The sequence below is a fragment of the Fistularia commersonii genome, chromosome 19 (assembly GCF_037954325.1).
Source record: "Fistularia commersonii isolate RoL2024-O1a breed Wild chromosome 19, RoL_Fcom_v1.0, whole genome shotgun sequence".
Classification (NCBI taxonomy): domain Eukaryota; kingdom Metazoa; phylum Chordata; class Actinopteri; order Syngnathiformes; family Fistulariidae; genus Fistularia; species Fistularia commersonii.
In genome coordinates, this window is record NC_141302.1 from 15919875 (window position 1) to 15938290 (window position 18416).

At 42.9% G+C, this 18416-nt stretch overlaps 1 protein-coding gene across 5 annotated transcripts in view; it reads right to left on the reverse strand.

The window, feature by feature from the left end:
- Positions 1 to 1883: 1883 nt before the first annotated feature.
- Positions 1884 to 18416, reverse strand: part of sorcs2 (sortilin-related VPS10 domain containing receptor 2) — a 381906-nt gene continuing 365373 nt past the window's right edge. Inside the window, exons 15-28 of one of the 5 annotated variants that reach the window (XM_086165423.1) lie at positions 14696 to 14816; positions 14472 to 14605; positions 13877 to 13996; positions 13517 to 13688; positions 13255 to 13441; positions 12626 to 12759; positions 11204 to 11327; positions 8286 to 8398; positions 7605 to 7727; positions 7310 to 7409; positions 7162 to 7203; positions 6695 to 6797; positions 5658 to 5909; positions 1884 to 4911 (exon numbers count right to left, since the gene is read on the reverse strand). In XM_086165423.1, coding sequence (XP_086021549.1) covers positions 5696 to 5909; positions 6695 to 6797; positions 7162 to 7203; positions 7310 to 7409; positions 7605 to 7727; positions 8286 to 8398; positions 11204 to 11327; positions 12626 to 12759; positions 13255 to 13441; positions 13517 to 13688; positions 13877 to 13996; positions 14472 to 14605; positions 14696 to 14816 — 1687 coding nt within the window. In that variant the 3' untranslated portion in view covers positions 1884 to 4911; positions 5658 to 5695. Of the gene's footprint in view, positions 4912 to 5657; positions 5955 to 6694; positions 6798 to 7161; positions 7204 to 7309; positions 7410 to 7604; positions 7728 to 8285; positions 8399 to 11203; positions 11328 to 12625; positions 12760 to 13254; positions 13442 to 13516; positions 13689 to 13876; positions 13997 to 14471; positions 14606 to 14695; positions 14817 to 18416 lie in introns of all 5 variants that reach the window. The other 4 variants (XM_086165421.1, XM_086165420.1, XM_086165424.1 and 1 more) reach the window with 4 other exon arrangements.

Sequence of the window (18416 nt, forward strand, 5' to 3'; positions counted from 1 at the left end):
CAGAAAAATAAGTCGTATGTTAAGTTCTTCAGCTACAGTTTGTTCGCAATAAGACAACGGAGTTTTTAGGTGAAAAATGTTTTTTCTTTTTTTTTTTTTTGCTTTTGTTAGAACGTAAGGATGTTTTGCATTTGTTGTTGTCAAGCAAACAAAATATCCCAAGATCATCCCTCTACATTTTCAAAGTTATTAAAAAAAAAGCCAACCAAAGTTACTCTTTTTTTTGGTTTTAACTGTGGAAGTCATTGTTTGTCTAGAAGTCAACTACGATGTTTTGATATTCCCAACTGCGCTCACGTGGTAAAATTACACTCTGGGCTATTTGTAATAAATCTCTTTCATTGTCAGCCATTCATCTGGCTAGATGTCTCTGTCAGACAAGTTTGCACACAAAACAAAAGACATCTTTCATTTCCTGCGAGTCTGACGCAAAGGACATGCCGTTAATTTGGAAGCTGGATATTAAAAAGGCTTTTTATGGGTTTTGTCAATCCAAATGCATGTGCGTGTTCAAAAATCCTTTGTGCACAAGAACAATATGTTACCTCGCACTTTAATTCTTCTTAACTCTTTTTAATTCCTCTTCCCTCAGCCGCAGGGAATCTTCAAATCTTTGTACTTACGACCTTAAAACACTTGATAGCCTTAACCTTGACAATTTATATTTTATTGTATTTCTTATTCTCCCTCCTTCCTACTATTATCTGTTACTGTTATGTTTTTGCTTGAAACTCTGGCACAACATTTTCCTTTGGGATAAATAAAGTTGTTCTCATCTCATTTATACCTTGTCCTTGTGAAATTGTCAATTAACATGAATAAACAGGCATGGTTCGCTTTTCAAGTTTTTCTTGTTCACAGAGCATTTCTTTTTTATTTTGAGGGGGGATGTTGCAGCCAGTTACTTCAGGTAGTGTCTGCCGTCATACAAATCACTCTGCGAATATGAAAATTGTGTTTAATATAACACACAGCTGTACAAGACTAGGGAGTATTTATCTCATTTGGATAATAATACATAGTAAGCAGAAACAAAACCTGTCCTAAAGTCTGAAGCAAATTCATGTGCGGTCTGTGAGTATTAAACTAAAGCATGGTTTTAAAAGAATTCTTGGAATGTGATGTTTTTTTTTCCCTTTCTGAGAAGCATTTTCCTCCGCTTCCACGCGAGGACCCGGAAAAAAAAACTGACCACGAATCATTAGAAGCATAACGGCTGCTTCGGTTAATTTGTTTGTGGATTTCAGATTCCAGAACAACAGAAAATCTGTCTAACATTTTTGTTTCTCCTCGCACCACAAGGCTGGTGTTAAAACACTGGCCTCTTGCAGATATATTGATATCACTGTGTCTGTTCACCCATGTGAAAAATGAACAGATCAATATTTCATAAAAGACAGGGAAGATAAAAAGATCATTTAGTTGGATCTTCATTCGAAGCAGATGTTACTCAGATGCTTGTGTTGGTTTGAGTGTCAAAATTAAAAATGCTCAATGTGCTGGTTTTTAATAAAAAATGTGACATTTTTCAAACATTTAAATTTTTTAAATCAACATGAGGGAATATATGTCTTTTGACCTTTGTGATTTTTTTTCCTTAGGTTCATGTTGGATTTTTTTAAATTTTTAAAACTAACATCTGTCCAACGTCATTTTAAAAAGTATATTTCTTGACCCTGAATTAACTTCATATGCAGCTGGATTTCTCATATTACTCGCACTTTGTCACTATTGACCTATTCTTCAGAAGGATTAAAGATGTATTCCAGATTATTTCAAGCGGTTGGATTCCGGGCCGTGAAACTAACCAGAGCAGAGAGAAAATAATGGTTCTATTCATTTCAATGTCCGGGTGCGTTAATGACAAAATCCACAGGCGTAGGTGTTATGGGAGTGGTTTATTCCAGGATGCAGTTTAAGTGCGCTATGCTTCCTGACGAGGACATTTTTGATCTTAATAGCAAAATCATCAAATCAAACAAACCATCAGGAAGAAGAATATATTAAAGAAATTAAAAAAACGATGCCGAAAGTTACATGGTGCCACCAGCTGTGAATTTCTGCCGCTATCTTATCGGAAAATTCCACTTCCCCCCCCCGCCCGTCGTCAGAAGGGGCAATGATACAATGACAACACATCACTAAAAACTAAGAACAAGCCCAACATGAACGGAATATGTACAAAACATGAGCAATGTGAAAATCTGAATGAGTGAATGCTCGTTCCCTGTATCAAATACAAGAATCTGGGCCTTCTGCAGCGGCCGCCTTTACCGATGGACCCTAGGACTCGGTCTGAAGGCTTGTCCGGTTGCTATCATTATTTTCTTTTTTTTTCCTCCGTTGTTTTTTACATTTTGACAGAATTCGTTATATGATTAGTGCAATCAAACAAAGAAAAAAAATATAGATATATATTTCAGCAAAAAGGCAGGAGAAACACTAACCAGTGTTCACAGGGACGGAGATAATTGACAAACCTAACAAGTGTATCAAAAATATCCATATACATGTTCTGCACTGTGTACGTTAGATCCTCATAAAATGACAGGACGATGTCCGGTTAACAACTAAGAGCCTGGATTTATTTCTCTTACTGATGAGACTACACTGAAAATATCAAAAAGATGCGTGTAAGCAGGCAGTGAAAACAATGATATTTGTCATATCCCAGAAACTTAGTCAAAGGTCACTTTAAAGAAAAGTGGGTGGGGGGGTGTATTTTGGAAGTAGTGTAAAACACTCACACACACGTCAAGGGGATTTATATACAGTGGAGAGTCATATTTACACATTTACAACGAACCAAACCTTTAAGGAGACATTATTCCACTGTGGGCTACGCCTAATATAGGCTGATACAGTAAAATATATCAACTACACCTTTCCTCCATGACGGTGACCTTTGTCTCCCGGGGGAACAAGTTTGTTTTGCCCTCTGGCAAAAGAGAGTTTGGGTGGGGTGAGAGGAGGAGCGGAGTTTCATTGTTAGAAATAAATATACTCACGAGGAATGTCACCGAGCAGATACGCATCCGCTGCTTCAGGCACCGATGGGACGGACAGTGAGCTCCTACCGGGCGGATGCTGATTTTTTAATTTCTTTTCGAAACACTCCGAAACATTAAACTTCTGTAAAATCCGTGTTCACAGCCAGAGCAGGGGGAGACCCGGAGAACCCAATTAAAATAAGTTGAGATTTACCATGAAACTGTATGTGTTAACGGTGTGCTGCACGATTAAGTGCAACAACACCCTCTTGTGTTTGCAAGCGTACACTTATTTGGTCATCCTGCACTTGGGGTCGCAGAGGTGGAGCTGGAGTCTGTCCCGGCTGTCGTTGGCCGAGAGGCGGGGTTCACCTTGGATCCATCACGGGGCCACATAGAGACACATACTCGGGGTTTTCCCAATTTTCCTACAATCCACTGAGGGATGCATATTGCCATTGTGGAGAGATTGAATAAAAGATATGAATAAACAACAGGTTTTTTTTTCTTAAATTGAATTAGATTCACCCATAACCAAAGTACACAGAGGCTAAAGGTCTGTGAGGTTGGAGGATTTTCCTGGACAAAGTGTCATGTGCTGCGTGGAGGACTAATGCTGTTATAACCATAAATAAAAATAATAATTTAATAAAATAGAAGAATGTAAATCTTCATGATGGTTCTAAATCAGACGTGAACCGAAATCTATGGAAAGACAGGCTTAGAAGTAATAGGCAATGCGTCTGATGTAAATCAAGATGTTACTTGAAGGAAGTGGCTCAAATGAAGTTATTTGGGTAGTTTTCTGAATTCCATTATATTACCAATTTACTCTTAGTGTGTGCTATTAATAAACTTATTTTAGTTTGCTTTTTTAAACTTTTTTAAACAGGCCTGTGCTTTTGTTTGTTACCCCTTTATCTCCATTTATTGAGTTTGAGCAGGACATATATATCTATAAACATCCATGAGAGGGTATTCTGTTAATTTCCAACACCCTTAAATGGTTACTTTTGAATTAAGTTGGTATTAATTTTTTTTGAAAATGCACATGTATATCAAAACACATATATGTACTAATAAACACCTGGAATTGATTTCTTGTTGTTTTTTCATTGACTGGTGTTATTTGCTTTTGGACTTGCAGGCATTACAAGTCTCAGGGTCGCACAGTTTAACTGTGGGATGGGCTTGACAAACACAACCAAAAAAAATTATAATCATAGATGCTGTTTGGTTTAATAACTACCTGTTTCATTGCCATTTCATTTGCCGGATGACTCAATTCTAATGGACCTGTCAGATTTAGTCCTCCCCTCAGCCTATGACCTTTGACCTCCTTGGATCACATGGTCCTTTTTTTTCCTGTGGGCATGTGCACATTGTTTGTTTGTTTGTTTGTTTGTTTGTTTGTTTGTTTTACCCTCTCAAAAAAAAAAATCCAAGTAGCTGTCCGTGATGTGATGCCAGTGAGATCTGCATCCTCAGTTTCTGCTCTCAGAGCAAATGCTGGGACTGAAGAGAGGAGCTGTTTGTGTTTGTGTGTGTTCGTGTGTGTGTGTGTGTGTGTGTGTGGTGCTATCAACACTATGTAAAGCAGTGTGCCTGCAGCAGGAGATACGTGTGTTTGTGGGGAGAGTGGACGAGAAGGTAGGAACAGATGCCCTTCCAACGGGCTTAAATCCTGTCGAAAACAAATCGTATCGTAGTTGGAGATCAAGGCTTGTTGAGGTCATGGAGTGGCGGTGAAGTGTCCGAGGAGGAAGAGGAGGAAGGAAGGCAGAGTGATGTCCCTGTGCTCGTTAGCCAGCGAGGTTAAGCTAGACTAGTTTTTGTCAGCGTTGCCATGGCAGCCATCAGCTGGTCAGGTAACTGTGGAGTTCTCTGGAGTTGATGCTCAGGACCACGCCCGAATGGTTGCCTGGCAACAGGAGAAAGGAGACAGGAGCGAAATCCTGAGTGTGACGCAGAGGTGAGGGGATTAACAAGAATCCTCGGATCACAATGGGGTACCCTGTGGAGTTTCCTCGTTCGTACCAACAATGGAGTCCAGGATGAGGAGAATGCATTTTGCTTTATTTACTTTACTCAGAAACTCTACAGGGTACCTTTAACCAAAAACCAAAGACACAGTAGCAAATTAAATTAATGCTAAACTAATTATATATATATATATATATTGTTAAATACACTTTTTTCTGAAAAAAGAAAAACAATCAAATTGGGTGAATCAACACAAAACACACATGCCACTCAACTTTCACAACGTATGTTAAACTAATTTGTCCATTTATTTTGCTGTTTGTGGCCGCGGTTTGACCCCATCGGCCCATCTTTCAGCTTATCTTATCACATTTATTTATTTTTTCTGTGCCACGATTGCTTTCAGGACACGTTGAACAAAACATGCTGAAAGTGAAAGTTAAAATAGGTTAAATAACACACAAGAAGATCATTGCGTTATTCACTAGTTTTGTGTTACGTGAACGTAGGATCACAAAACGATGGGGTTCATGGTCAGCACGGGTCAATAATTCTTTTTTACATTTACATCTTCATGAGGCATCATCGCACAACAATACGACAGGTAAGCATTTTATCGGTAAAAACCAAAATATTCATTGAGAGCAGAGACATGGATGAGAAAAAGACAAATTCCTCCAGTACCTTGGTGTGTGTTAGCTGCTGGTGTTAGTGGCCTGGTTTTAGTAGCAGTGGTTAGTGGTAGTCCTTATAAGGGAGCAGAAGGCAGGGCTACCTCCTGTGTTACCTAGAGTCTGCGAGTCCAGGTCGTCGTCGATGAACTCCTCGCCCTGAATGATGTGTTGGGTGTCCTCGCTGTGGTTGACTGGGCTGGTCATCTCCTGCTCCTTCTCGTTGTGCATCTGGGCGTAGACGTTGCGGCTGCCGGGCAGCTTCCTGAAAAACAGCGGGGGATAGGCCTCCTCAGTCCTAAGCCAAGGACTGTGGGATTTGGGGTATTTTTCGTAAGATGGGGCCATGATTTTGCACAGCATGTTAATTCAAGTGACTTTCGGGTGGGGGGGTGTATGTGGGATGCGAGGGCGGTGCAGACCGTGGGCTTTTAGTACCAAAAGAAAGCATGCGGTGATGCATTTACGGTATCTTCATAAATATATCATCTATATGATAATAAAGATAATCTATTATCAGGAGCACTCATATCAGAAGTATTCATATACATGAGATTCTTTTCATGGCTCAGGGACTTGTAAGAAAGACTAAAATATTCACAAAGAAGTACTTCACGTCTCCCATAGGATGTTTTCCATCTAATTTCGTATTCGCTGGGCACGTGCAGAGCAGGTGTTTAAAAAACAAACAAAAAAAACAAGTGGCCATTGTGATTTTTGACATGCAAACTTGCACATTTTGACAGAAAAAAAGGAAACACAGTAAAGAAAACCAGGTCAAAACACTTTTTAAACTAACCCTAACCCTACTGAGTATGAGTCCGTGTAAAATCCTATATTTATACTTAAGTAAATGCCTAAAACATTACAATATCTAAATTAAATGGCACTCATTTGTAGCCGTAGCATGTTTTTGCTTCAATGATATACAACATTAACACTTTATGTCATCATCAATGTTCAGTTTAACCCTGATCAGATGCCTTTCTGACACCAAAACTGTAATTTAGATGTGGCCTGGTTGGAAGATCTAGACCGCTGGACGCTCACCTCTTGAACTTGTAGAGGATGAAGGACCCGGTGGCAACAACGCTGATGAGGAAAATGATGGCCACGGCCCAAACGCCGGGACCTCCGGCCGCTCCGTGGTAGCCTGGGGTCGCGAAAGGTGCACACAATACATATAAATAAAGGACGCGTAACATCTGCCCACCCAGAACATCAAGTCGACAGCCGCAAAGTGCACAGACAACAGGGATGACCTTCAGAGAAAGTCTGTGCAAGACTGGAAGAAGGTAGATTGTAAGCAGGTCTGAACACACACACACACGCACAGCTTTTCTCAAGGTAGTTATTTCCACACACACACACGCAGCATTTCCGTTCACTGAAGGGTAACCAGTCGGATGAAACGGCGTGGAACAGATGGGATCGGACTGGATTTGTTAGGGAAAACCAGGAGATTTGTTAGGAAACCGGGAGAGGAGGAGCTGCAGGTAGATGGTTCATGAACGCACCATTTTCTGCAGCTGATGCTGTCGAGTCATTAGGAATTAGCCCTTGAAATAAACCAATGACATGCGATTGTCATTAAAGTAAAACAAACATGAAAAAGTATGTCGGGAGCTGTGGCGGGCGGTGGATTAGGACACACGACGAGGTTACCTGCGCTGGGATCGGCCAGCATCACCGCCACCTGGAGACCTCCTCGCACCACGAAGCTGACATTGTTGTCATTGAAAGCTTGCAGAATGGCTGGGATCCGCTGCGGATCATAAAGAACCACGGTCATTAAAAAAAGAAAAATGAGTCAATTAAGTGAATTTGATGTAATTTAGCTGCTAGCACGTCATAGTGAAAATAACGCTCATAAATTAAACTGCTCCTGTGCTTTTATTGTGTGAATATTAACAAATTATCTAAAAAGAAATCATTGAGTCTAAAAGGCGCTCATATGTACCTTATCTGTAAACATGCTTTTCTTGGATGGCTTGCTGTCCAGCGGGAGGACATAAAGGTCAGCGGTGGTGGGGAGGCCCGCCTTCACCACGGTAACCAAGGTCTCTTGAGGGACACCTGTGATCTGGGGTGAAAGGGTCATGTTTCAGCAGAGGGACACTCTGAAAGTATGAAGATGCCTTTTGACCAATGGCAACCTGGACAGGCTCCGCGGGATAAGTGGTTTAGATAATGAATAAATGAATGAATGAAAAAAACAAAACATTTCCTGCTCCTTCTGTGTCATAATCCAAGTATTTAACTGGCAAAACAGAAGGCAGCTTTATAGAGTGTCTGACCTTTTTCGACAGCCTATCACCGGGGTGATACAGCAGAAGCAAGAGAAATGTTTGGCCGAGCAGCGAGTTGAAGAATGGCAGATAGAAAGATAGCTGTTCGCCGAGCTTCGGCGATTCAAAGGCTCGAGCCACATGCATCAGAATGGCGACAAAAAGCCAGTAATTGACTGACTTGTCTTTTAAAATGTCAGTAATCCTGACTTCGTCATATTTGGCCGTATTTTGCAGCAGAACGTCACATGGAGATTAGAAATTACTTGGCAACATATTCTCCAAAGGTGAAGTGCTCTGATTTAATTCACTGCTGGCACTGTTGCATAAGCCCTTTCATTCTCAAATCCCACCTTCGACAGTATCTTGGTGACAACCTGACCGATGTCCTCCCTCCACTCCGGGATGTTCGGATTGAGTCGGTCCAGGTTCCTGCTGAAGCTGAGCGGGATGACCTGGAAGTTATCTGGGAGGCCAGGACACAGGACGCATCAGAAATCATGGAAAACAGCAGACTAGAATGGAAAAGCTTTATTGTCATTGTAAAGCACAACACAATGGAAATAAGGTGCATCTCCAGCTTGTGTTTGTCTCGCATGAATGTATATGCAATGGATATAGTGCATAAGAGAGGAACAGAGGAATTATTATGTTGCAAACTGCACATTGGTGTGGTGGTATCATGGCACGGGTACTGCATGGGAACGTCAGGAGAACCACATATGGGCATCCTGATGTGCCACATGTCAGCGTCCAAACCTGGGACCCCATTAGAATAAGGTTAAATAAGATCAGATTTTATTCAGATGAGTGTTGACAACCCAACATTCCCCCATGAGCAAGAGTTTAGGGACATCGGTGAGGAAACGCTTGGCCAGATGCTAGCTTAACGTGGGTGGCCTTCCGCTTCAACCGGATGGGTAGAAAGAGAGAGAATGAGAGAGAAGAACGGGGATTCTGGAGAAGACATCAGCTTACTATTGATGGAAGGACATGAGTGCAGACAGGATCGGAGGACTGGGAGGAATGAGAGAGGCGCATCATGGGATATTCTCCAGTAGAGTAATCCTATGGCCGCATAGCTTGGGGCTAGTCTTGCACAAACTATGAGCTTTCTCAAAAAAGAACATTTTAAGCTTATCCCTAAAAAGAGAGAAGTTGTCTGCCCCCCCCGGATGAAGATTGAAAGATGGTTCCAAAGAAGAGGAGCTCAATAACTTAAGGCTCCAGTTCCTGTTCTGTCACGGTTCAGTCTGCCGCTCACCACTGGACGAACGGCTGCCGTCCATTGCAGGCGGTCAGTGCGGACATAAAAACCTGAGCTTCAGTTCCACTCTGGCTTCGAGTGGTCTCGCCTTCTTTCTCTCTTTCCCGTGCCAGTGACAGGTTGCCCTCCGTGCCAAGCGAGACCTTCAGGTTATTCTTCTGTGGTATCTTCCAAACCCCATGTCCTCTTGCCCCATCTGTACTCTGCCATCACGATCTGTTCACCCGCTGGGACCCTGAGCCCTGGTGGATTTCTAAGAGTTCTATGAGATATGATGGTGCCTGGACACTTAGGGCTTTATTGGCGAGGGAATCAGGAGCCTGTGTCTTAATAAGATAAATCTTAGCAAGCGAGTTTCGCTCGCTGTAATGTTTGAGCGAGTAAGTCACTTTTATGATATGTATAAATATAGTGAAATGCAGAAATGAAACAAGTGAACTGGATCGCCCAACCGATCTAAAAATGCGGCAGCTGAGTTACGACGCCACCATGGCCTGCTTCTCCATCAGCGGGGTTTACCCGCATGCTGTAAATCCCTCCGCGGGTAAACTGGTGCAACTATTTCTATCGCAATCAGAAATGAAAATACAGAGGGGACCCGGAGGGGCTGACGCCAAACCAGAATCGTGTACGGAATAAGATTCATCTCAAGCATCCATTCCATCTTCCTCAGCCATTTCATCTCTTTAGGGTACCCCCGTACCCCACCCCACTACACTAGTCAATAAACTTTACTGCACCAATAGCTCTCTTCTTCTCTGAGATAGTTTTTGCAAAAAGGGTCGGGCAAAGCCGAGCGATGGAAGAGACATAAATGTAGAGAGGATAAGAAGACTCATGATATTCAATTTTAGCAAACTAACCTTCTACACTCTGACTGATTCATTAAACGCGAACAGAAGTGAAATCACACCAGTATATTATAAAAACCATAAAGTGCAGGTATTATAAAAGCCTTCTACAGACAGTAAAACAGACAAAACAAGCGACTGCTGCAAAAATGGCAAATGTCTGAATAACTCAGCGCTGAAGCTTTAAAAGGAGCTGATGATATTGCTCTCATCAAAATATGTTAGTGCTTGGCATCACCGCCAAGTTGAAATGAAATGAAATGACTTCATGCTCTCTGCAGCCGTGCTATGTGAAACCGGTCTCGAGCATACGGGTATGTCATTTCTCTGATCTATCATAGCTGACTATTGAGTGCTTAAATAAAATGACAGCTTCTTAATTATCATTTTGAGTACCGTATATGCATTAAATCTTAAGTGCAAAGAAGGACAGAAACACACAAATGCTGTTGGTCTAGTTGCACTGCTACTAGACGGTGATTCCCGATGAGAACCACGTTTACGTCCGAACTCTTTCAATCCCTATAGGGGGGCAGGACGCCTTTGCTGTGTTTAAGAATAGGCTTAAAACCTGTCTTTATGAGAAAACGTATAGTTAGCACTAGTCTAGCCCCTAGTTACGCTGCCATAGGCTTACTCTACTAAGGGACATGTCACGATGCACTTCTCTCAGTCCTCCAACCTGCACTCATGTCCCTTCATCAATGCATAATAGTAACCTCATGGGCTCTCATTTCACAAGATCATGCTAGATGTCCACCATTGTTTTTTCTTGTATGTTGTTATTAGTATGAGGTCATTTGTGCTTGTCCCTCCCAGCCCTCAAACCCCCCCTGTCTCTACCATCCTCCTGCTTTCTATCTTGTCGTCTTTTCTCTCTGTCTCCTTCTACCCCGAGCGGTCGAGGCAGAAGGCCGCCCACATTGAGTGAGAATGCCATGGGGGCGTCTTGGGTTTCTGGAAATGATTTTATAAAAAGTGATATATATATGTGTGAAAAGAAATGCATTCAAAACAACTGTTAAGTTAAAAAAAGTTAAACATCAGCAAAGCACATCACAAGTTCCATATCACGTATCTTATTTCTATATCACTATCTATTTTATCACTTATTTTTGTAAAGCAGTTTTAACACGAGGCGGTGTTGAATTACCGTAGACTTGGACGGTCCTGGTGTCCTGCACCATGGATCGGCCATTGGAGGCCTGCACTGTCACTGAAACCTCCCCGGCCTCCGGGAACCGAGTCAGCAGGCTGTTCTGTAGGGTCAGCGTCGGCTGTATAACAACAGTCGGTTTTGGCCGTTAGCGGGGTCGAGTTTGTGTACGTTTACAAATCCTGCTTTGTCACTCAGCTGAACTAACTTTGTAAAAGTTTAAATTAATACTGGGCTAACATTCTTCACATATACAGCGACAAAGTCAGACCGGTTACTTATAATTTTAAAGGTATCTTCTAAGCAGAATGAATCTACATCAGCAAGAATGAAAGGAACAGTGTGGAAGACAGTCGTGAGACAGAGCTGGAAGCAGCAGAGATTAGGTTCTCTTTGGCACATATTAGATGTTCTGGAGGTAAAGTCAGACTGAGATGGTTTGGACATATACAGAGGAGGAATAGCGAAGATCTGGCCAGAAGGATGCTGAGGCTGGAACTGCTAAGCAGGAGGCCTGGAGGAAAACCAAACAGGAGATTTATGGATGGAGTGGGAAGGGACATGATGGTAGCTTATGTGAGAAAAGGGGATGCAGAGGATGCAGGTGATTGGCTGAGGCAACCCATGAAGGGAGCAGCCCAACATTTCTGTCCCTGCTAGTGCCAACAAAGTGATAGCAGTCAGTCCAAAAGGACAAACCTTGGTGGTCCTCTCAATATTTAGGGGTTTAATTTATTCATCATGTGGCAAGAAGCAAGCTGTGAACTGACGAGCCACAACGTACCCCAAAGAAAATCTGTAAAAGCTAAAAAGCAGTAAGGGACCTTACTGTGTACTGTGTACTGTGTACTGTGTACATCTCAATACTTATACTCACTACCGTACCTGAACATATTGTTGTTTAGTTCATTTATAGGAAAGTGTTGGAGGTACAGAAGGCCTTTGGGCAACTGGCAACTCAAATGAAGTAAAAATTGAATTAGTACACAACATAATAATTACTCATTCTGTGTCACTTTCAGACACATTCAAGCACCTTGGCAGCTTTTAAATATCCTGGCAAAGGAGATCCAGCCGACCTTCAACCGAACACACAGCCTGCAATGTCTGTGCCAATGCATTACTTCTAGGGTACTAAACCATCCATACAAAGTGTACATCCACTCTAGATAGGCAGCAAGCTACTAAAAGACTTGTCTCTTTGAATTGAAGTCAGAATCAGAATCAGGGAAACTTTATTTTTCCCCAAGGGACAACTGGAGGCAATTTGAATAATTCTTTTCAACCCCATTTAAAATCGACTTCCCCCGTCGACACTCCACTTCCTTGTCCTATCTTACAGTGTCAGTGTCTTTCTGCTCGCTCTTTACCCACTGTCAGCCCCGTAACACTTAGCAAAGGCTAGACGTCAGTGTTTACCCGCAGGCTGTCTCCAATCCACCAGTAGAAGACTGTGAGGTTGGCCTCGATGGGGAGCACTATAGCCGTCAAATTGACCTCGTGGTTTCTCCCGGCGATGGGAATCACTTCCAGATGCACTTCCTGTAGAGGTGCTGCAGAAGGGAGCAGAGTGCAGTTTCATAGGATGGCAAACGCGGCAATTAAATGCCAACACTATAAACTGGATGTCAGAAGTACAAGGGCTCATGCCCTAAAACTGCAGATATTTTTGTTAGCACTCCTGCTGAAGGAAATAAAATATCTGAAACTGAAACTAAATTGATCTTGACAGCTCAAAGTTATCAGATTTTAAGAAACAAGGGCTTTGAGATTTAAAACTATCAAAGTAACCGGGGTTCGAGTGGTTATCTTATCATTTGAAGGCTATTGATTTGACCATGGTAGTCATCTGGGAGGTACTAAGTCCCTTACTACTTCTGAAAGGTGGCAACCCCAACTGTCACGGTCATGAGAGGTTATTGTCATGTGACCTCTCGTTTGACGGACGCCAGTTTCCATAAAGCCACAAAGAACAACTGCCACCAGAGGTCAGCAGTATGCATGCTCTGCTCGCATTCAAACATCAAGCAACTAGGCGAGAAACACACCTGTGACCTGGATGTACATGGTGGCTTTGTCGTGGCCCGCCATGTTCTCTGCCTTCACTGTTACTTTATAAACGCCTGGACTCTCATAGCGATGCTGGATGGGTTCGTCGGTCACTGTCAGGTTCTGGTAAATTGCCCGAACCCCATCGCCAAGATCCACCTGGTACTTGGTGCTGCTGGTGTCCCCCTGGGTTCATAAAAAGATGATAGCTGACGTAGACTGAACAAGGACTTGGGAGCAAACCAGTGACTTCCCTCCTACCTCCTCTTGGTGGACAATGAATGTGATGTCATCGCCTGGTGCCACAGCCAGCATCTGCCCCTTGATGCCCACTTGTAGTCCTTTCGGGGCTAAAAGAGGGCAGTTGTTTCGCTTGGAACTTTGCTGTTTGTTTACTCCGCCCTCGCACAGGTTGGAAATCACTTTCCGGTACCTGAAACAAAGCAGGGTGTCAAGGTGGAGGTACAAGATATAACAGGACACTTGAAAGTTTTGTACAATCTGGCGAGATGAGCATTTTCTAATATCAACGCCGGGATACAAATGACAAAAATTCTCTTCAATGGAGGGCAAACTCTGCGGGCTGGTCTTGTTTGCATGATGTTGCGTCCGTGCACGAACCCGGTGCTGGACTCGTAGGTCCGCCCTTGGTGGCAGTCATCGGGCGGCGAGTCTGGGTCGTGCCAGAAGTTAGCAAAGCAGCGATCGCCCTCGGAATGGGATCGCTCGAAACCATAGTCACTGCACACATGCAAAAAAACAAAAGGTACATTCAACATGGAGTGCCCTTTTTGCTTTTACCAGTAAATATGTATTCATATAATTGAACAAAAACATGCAGCTTCAGTTGTATAGTGAACAATATGCTTTATGCAAATATTGCAAAAATAATGCTGACATGAAATATTTGTAGTTTAGAGAGAGCTGACCCCTCCTGCACCTTGTTCCTGGCAATTGCAGTAGTGTTTTTACTCCACTAGAGGTCCTCAGACATCAAGATTACCAGAAAGGCACGCTTCACCCGCTCCTACCTGAAGTCAATGACTTGTTTCTTTGTCCCCTCACTGGTTTTATGGTGTTGCGATGGAGCAGCGGTGGCTGCGTTCAATGTGCGATTGAAACCTTTCTGCAAACCTATGGCTGACCCATTCCATGAGCGCAGAAGTAATTTTCCGTGTCGCGTTTGGATGCTCTTAGAATTGTTTAGCGGTCTTACCAGTTAAAGTCGGCCTCGCTGCATTGGCAGGGTTTGGTAGTGAGGGCGGATGTGTAGCTCTTCTCTTTGATGCAGAACACCGTGTCCTTTCTCTTTCTGAAACTTCTTTCTTGCCCCATAATGCATGTTTCCCCCTTTGAGGGCGACCAATGAGGACTTCAGTTTGCAGGTAACAAGGTTAGGGTGAGGCTTAGGATTGGTGTTGGGGGGTGAATGTATTTTACCTGCAGGTTTTTGAGCAGCCAGGAGTCGTAGTCGGACTCAGCGCACTGACGAGGGAAAGACTGCCTGAAGTCCACTTTGACCAGCTCCCAGTCTGACCTGTAGCTGATGTGACCAAACACGCTGCAAAGAGAACCACACACATATTGGTTTTTATTTTCAGTCTTACTTGTATGAAAATATTCATGTCGAAATCTTCTTGTGGTGGCAAAGGGACTTGAATTTCTTCACTTAAAGATGTTTCAGCCCTCACCCCGTGAGGCATCCGAGTTCTTCCAGAACTGAAGAAATCTCTCGGATGAAAGCTGAAATGTCTTCAAGTGAAGAAATTCAAGTCCAGTCGCCACCACAAGAAGATTTCACCCAGACCTGGAGGACTGAGAACCTCCACAGACTTGTATAAAAGTATCTATGCGTTCATTGTCACTCAGGGTCGTGGGGATGCTAGAACCTACCCTGACTGTCATTGGCTGAGAGGCTGGGTTCACCAGATACCAGTTGACCACATATAGAGACATACAACCATCCGCTCTCATTCACACGGCGGGCAAGTTTAGATTCTCCAATTAACCCCCTGCATGTTTTTTCATTAGGTGAGGAAGATGCAAAGCCCAGGCAGACACATGGAAACTTCACACACACCGCCAGAATCGAACCAGGGACCCTCCAGCTGCGAGGCGATAACATTAATTGCTGCACCACCACGCTGCCCCGGACATGGTTTCATTATGTTTAATAGTTTATGCGCTATCATTCTGAATTCCTTCCCTCAAGTTATTCCTGAGGTATTATTCATGATGAGGCTGACCTTTGACCTCTGGAGTATAACTCGACATTTACTTCACCGTTTCATGCAATTGAAAGTATTCAATCGTTGGAGAGTGACATGATCGCTGTTATCATGACCTTTGCTCTTACTTGCCAAGACAGGGGTCGGCAACCTTTAACACCCGAAGAGCCATTTGGACCACGTTTCCGGGGAAAACAAAACACTGGGAGCAGTGTTACTTTTTGACGTCCAAAATAAAGGCACCGCTGTATATATTGCTTTTTCATATTTTGCCTACCTGTGGTTAAAACTCCCGACAAATTGATGGTGCCTTGGCAGGTATACCGGCTTCCGCGAGTGTGATGTATATTTTGAGCGTCGAAAAATAATTAATATAATTTGATTTTAATATTTGAAGATCACAACAATCTTCCAATTTAGAACTCAAATGAACTAGCTCAAATAAAATACACTTCAATTAAATACTTATGATTTATTTTCCCAATCCACTCGGAGCCGCAGTGTAAGGATGAAAGAGCCGCATATGGCTCCGGAGCCGCGGGTTGCCGACCCCCTGGGCTAAGATAAAATGAAACGGGTCATAATGATGCACAACGTCCCGTGAAAAAATGCATCTCTTTGTAATGCCATACTGTAATCCGCTTTTATTTCGGTAATCCACAATTCAGCATCAGTGATACAAAAGTTGATCCTGTCAAATTAGAGTTTAATGCATTGCCTATTGTTTGTTTCAGTGAAGGAAAACAGAAACATAATTGAGAAAAAAAACAGAAAACTGTAAGATTGGAAGAAAACTACTGTAATCTACTCAGTTAACCAAGCAAGAAAATGACTGAGCATATTTTCCAACACTTTTCTTATTGTTGATTGGCAAGAGCTCAGTTGAACAATAATATTCCCCTTCTCAGCAACTGGCCAGCAACATCACAAAGTCCCCAAACTACAAAGACATGCTTCAGTGGCATCCTGTTCTTTGGGCTATGAGTTTGAAAAATTGGTGGAAAAAATAAAATAGCTGTGCAATAATTAACGAATAAACCAAGTTACACCCGAAAGCTTTTTATTTCATGTCTGTTCATGCTGTGCTGAGGGGATTGGATTGAACTTAGGTGAAGGTACGACTGGAGCAACTGCAATCTTTTAAGAAACATCTTTCTTAAATGGAGCGCCTTATAATACCAAACATCGCTGGTATTTCGGAAAAAAAAACGAAAAGGGTTTTTACCAAACAACAAATTTGTGTAGACGTCCCGCAACACCCAGAGGCAAAGACCAGATCACCACAAACAGGACACAAGATGGAGAAGGTGTCGTTTGCCTCAGTTTTGGAGAGATAAAACAAATGGGAGGCTCAGAAGAGGAGAGCCACCGTTCACCTTCACCTTCACCTTCAGGACAATGGCCACTTTTTGGACACCAGAGAAGACTGCATCCTGGGCAGATCCCAAGAGGACCGACAGACATCTTCTGTTTTGTACAACTTGCGCATTAGACTTACGATCAGCTGTTCATATTCCAACTCAATTGAGTTCCTGGAATTTGTACCTTTATTGCCCAAACAGCACGCAACCGAATGCAGACATGAACATAGCGACCCAAAGTCAGCGTTTCTTCAAAACAGCTCACTCACAAACCCTCTGAACTTGGATCAACCCCCAAATCCAACCCCAACACCAGCAGTTATATACCACAATCTGTTAGAACTGAAGAAGTCTCTTGGTTGAGAGAAGGAACGTCTCCAAGAGCAAACTAAATCCAGGTGCCACGGTAAGATTTGACAATGACTGACCTGAGAACTGAGAACCTTCATAGATAAGTTCCTCGTATTGCAAATGAGTTTCAACATTTGTTTCATTGGGAGCAACCTTTCAGCTTTTTCATCTGGTTGTGCATCCAACTCCTGCCAATGTTTGTTTATTTTCCCATTTATTATTTTTTTTGTGTCAAAACCGCCTTCCATATGAGATTAAGGGACATTATTACAGGGGGCCCTCGACTGAAATTGGAATTCCAATTTAAGCGCAATTTAACACGATTTCTACCGTAAGTCAGAAGTCACATACAGCACTGCAAATTAGTACCTATGTCACTCGTCCATGCTAACACAATGCTAAAATCACAGGATCTGCAGAAGGTGCTGGAGATACTGGGGCGGATGAGTCTGGAGAGACGGATGGAAATAAATCGTCTTCCTCGTACAGCGCCATGAGACGATATTTGTCTGCTCTGCTCGCTGCCGACTTCCCGCACAAAATATGGTTTAATGTCGCGAACAGCGTTTGTCGAAATAATGGGACTACTTAATAAATTCATGGGAGATGGCTACATAACCGCTCAACATAAGACTTAAACTATAAATATACAGTTTAAGGTGATCAAAATGGCAGGACAATGGTGCGGGTGTTAGCACCTCTACCTCACAACAAGAAGGCCCCTGATTGGATTCTGTTTGGAGTCTCCATGTTCTCCCCATGTCTACATGGAGTTCCTCCCACAGTCCAAAATCATGGAGAAGGTTCATTGGAGACCCTATGTTGTCCAGACTTGTGAATGGGTGAGGGAATGGTTGCATGCCTCGATGTGCGGCCGGGTGATTGATTGACGACCGGTCAGACTGCAACCCTCGCACGACCCTGACTGCATGAATGAAAGGTAATTGAAAAATGGGAAAGGACATAACGTATCGGCCACCACACCTACCATGAAATTGGTCACACCTGAGATGCTTGGGCGAATTTCCGCTCAGCTAAAATACACAAAAGCTATCAACGGGAAGACCGCACCTTGCAAAATGTTTCCAAAATTTTCCACAGGGAATTCAGATATTAGATGACATTTCTGTGTTAGATGTATTTTTGCTTGTTGCTTGCACGTAAAAGGAAGAGAAACTTGCTCGTTGGCAGCAGAATCAGCCGGTGCGCTAATCTCACGAG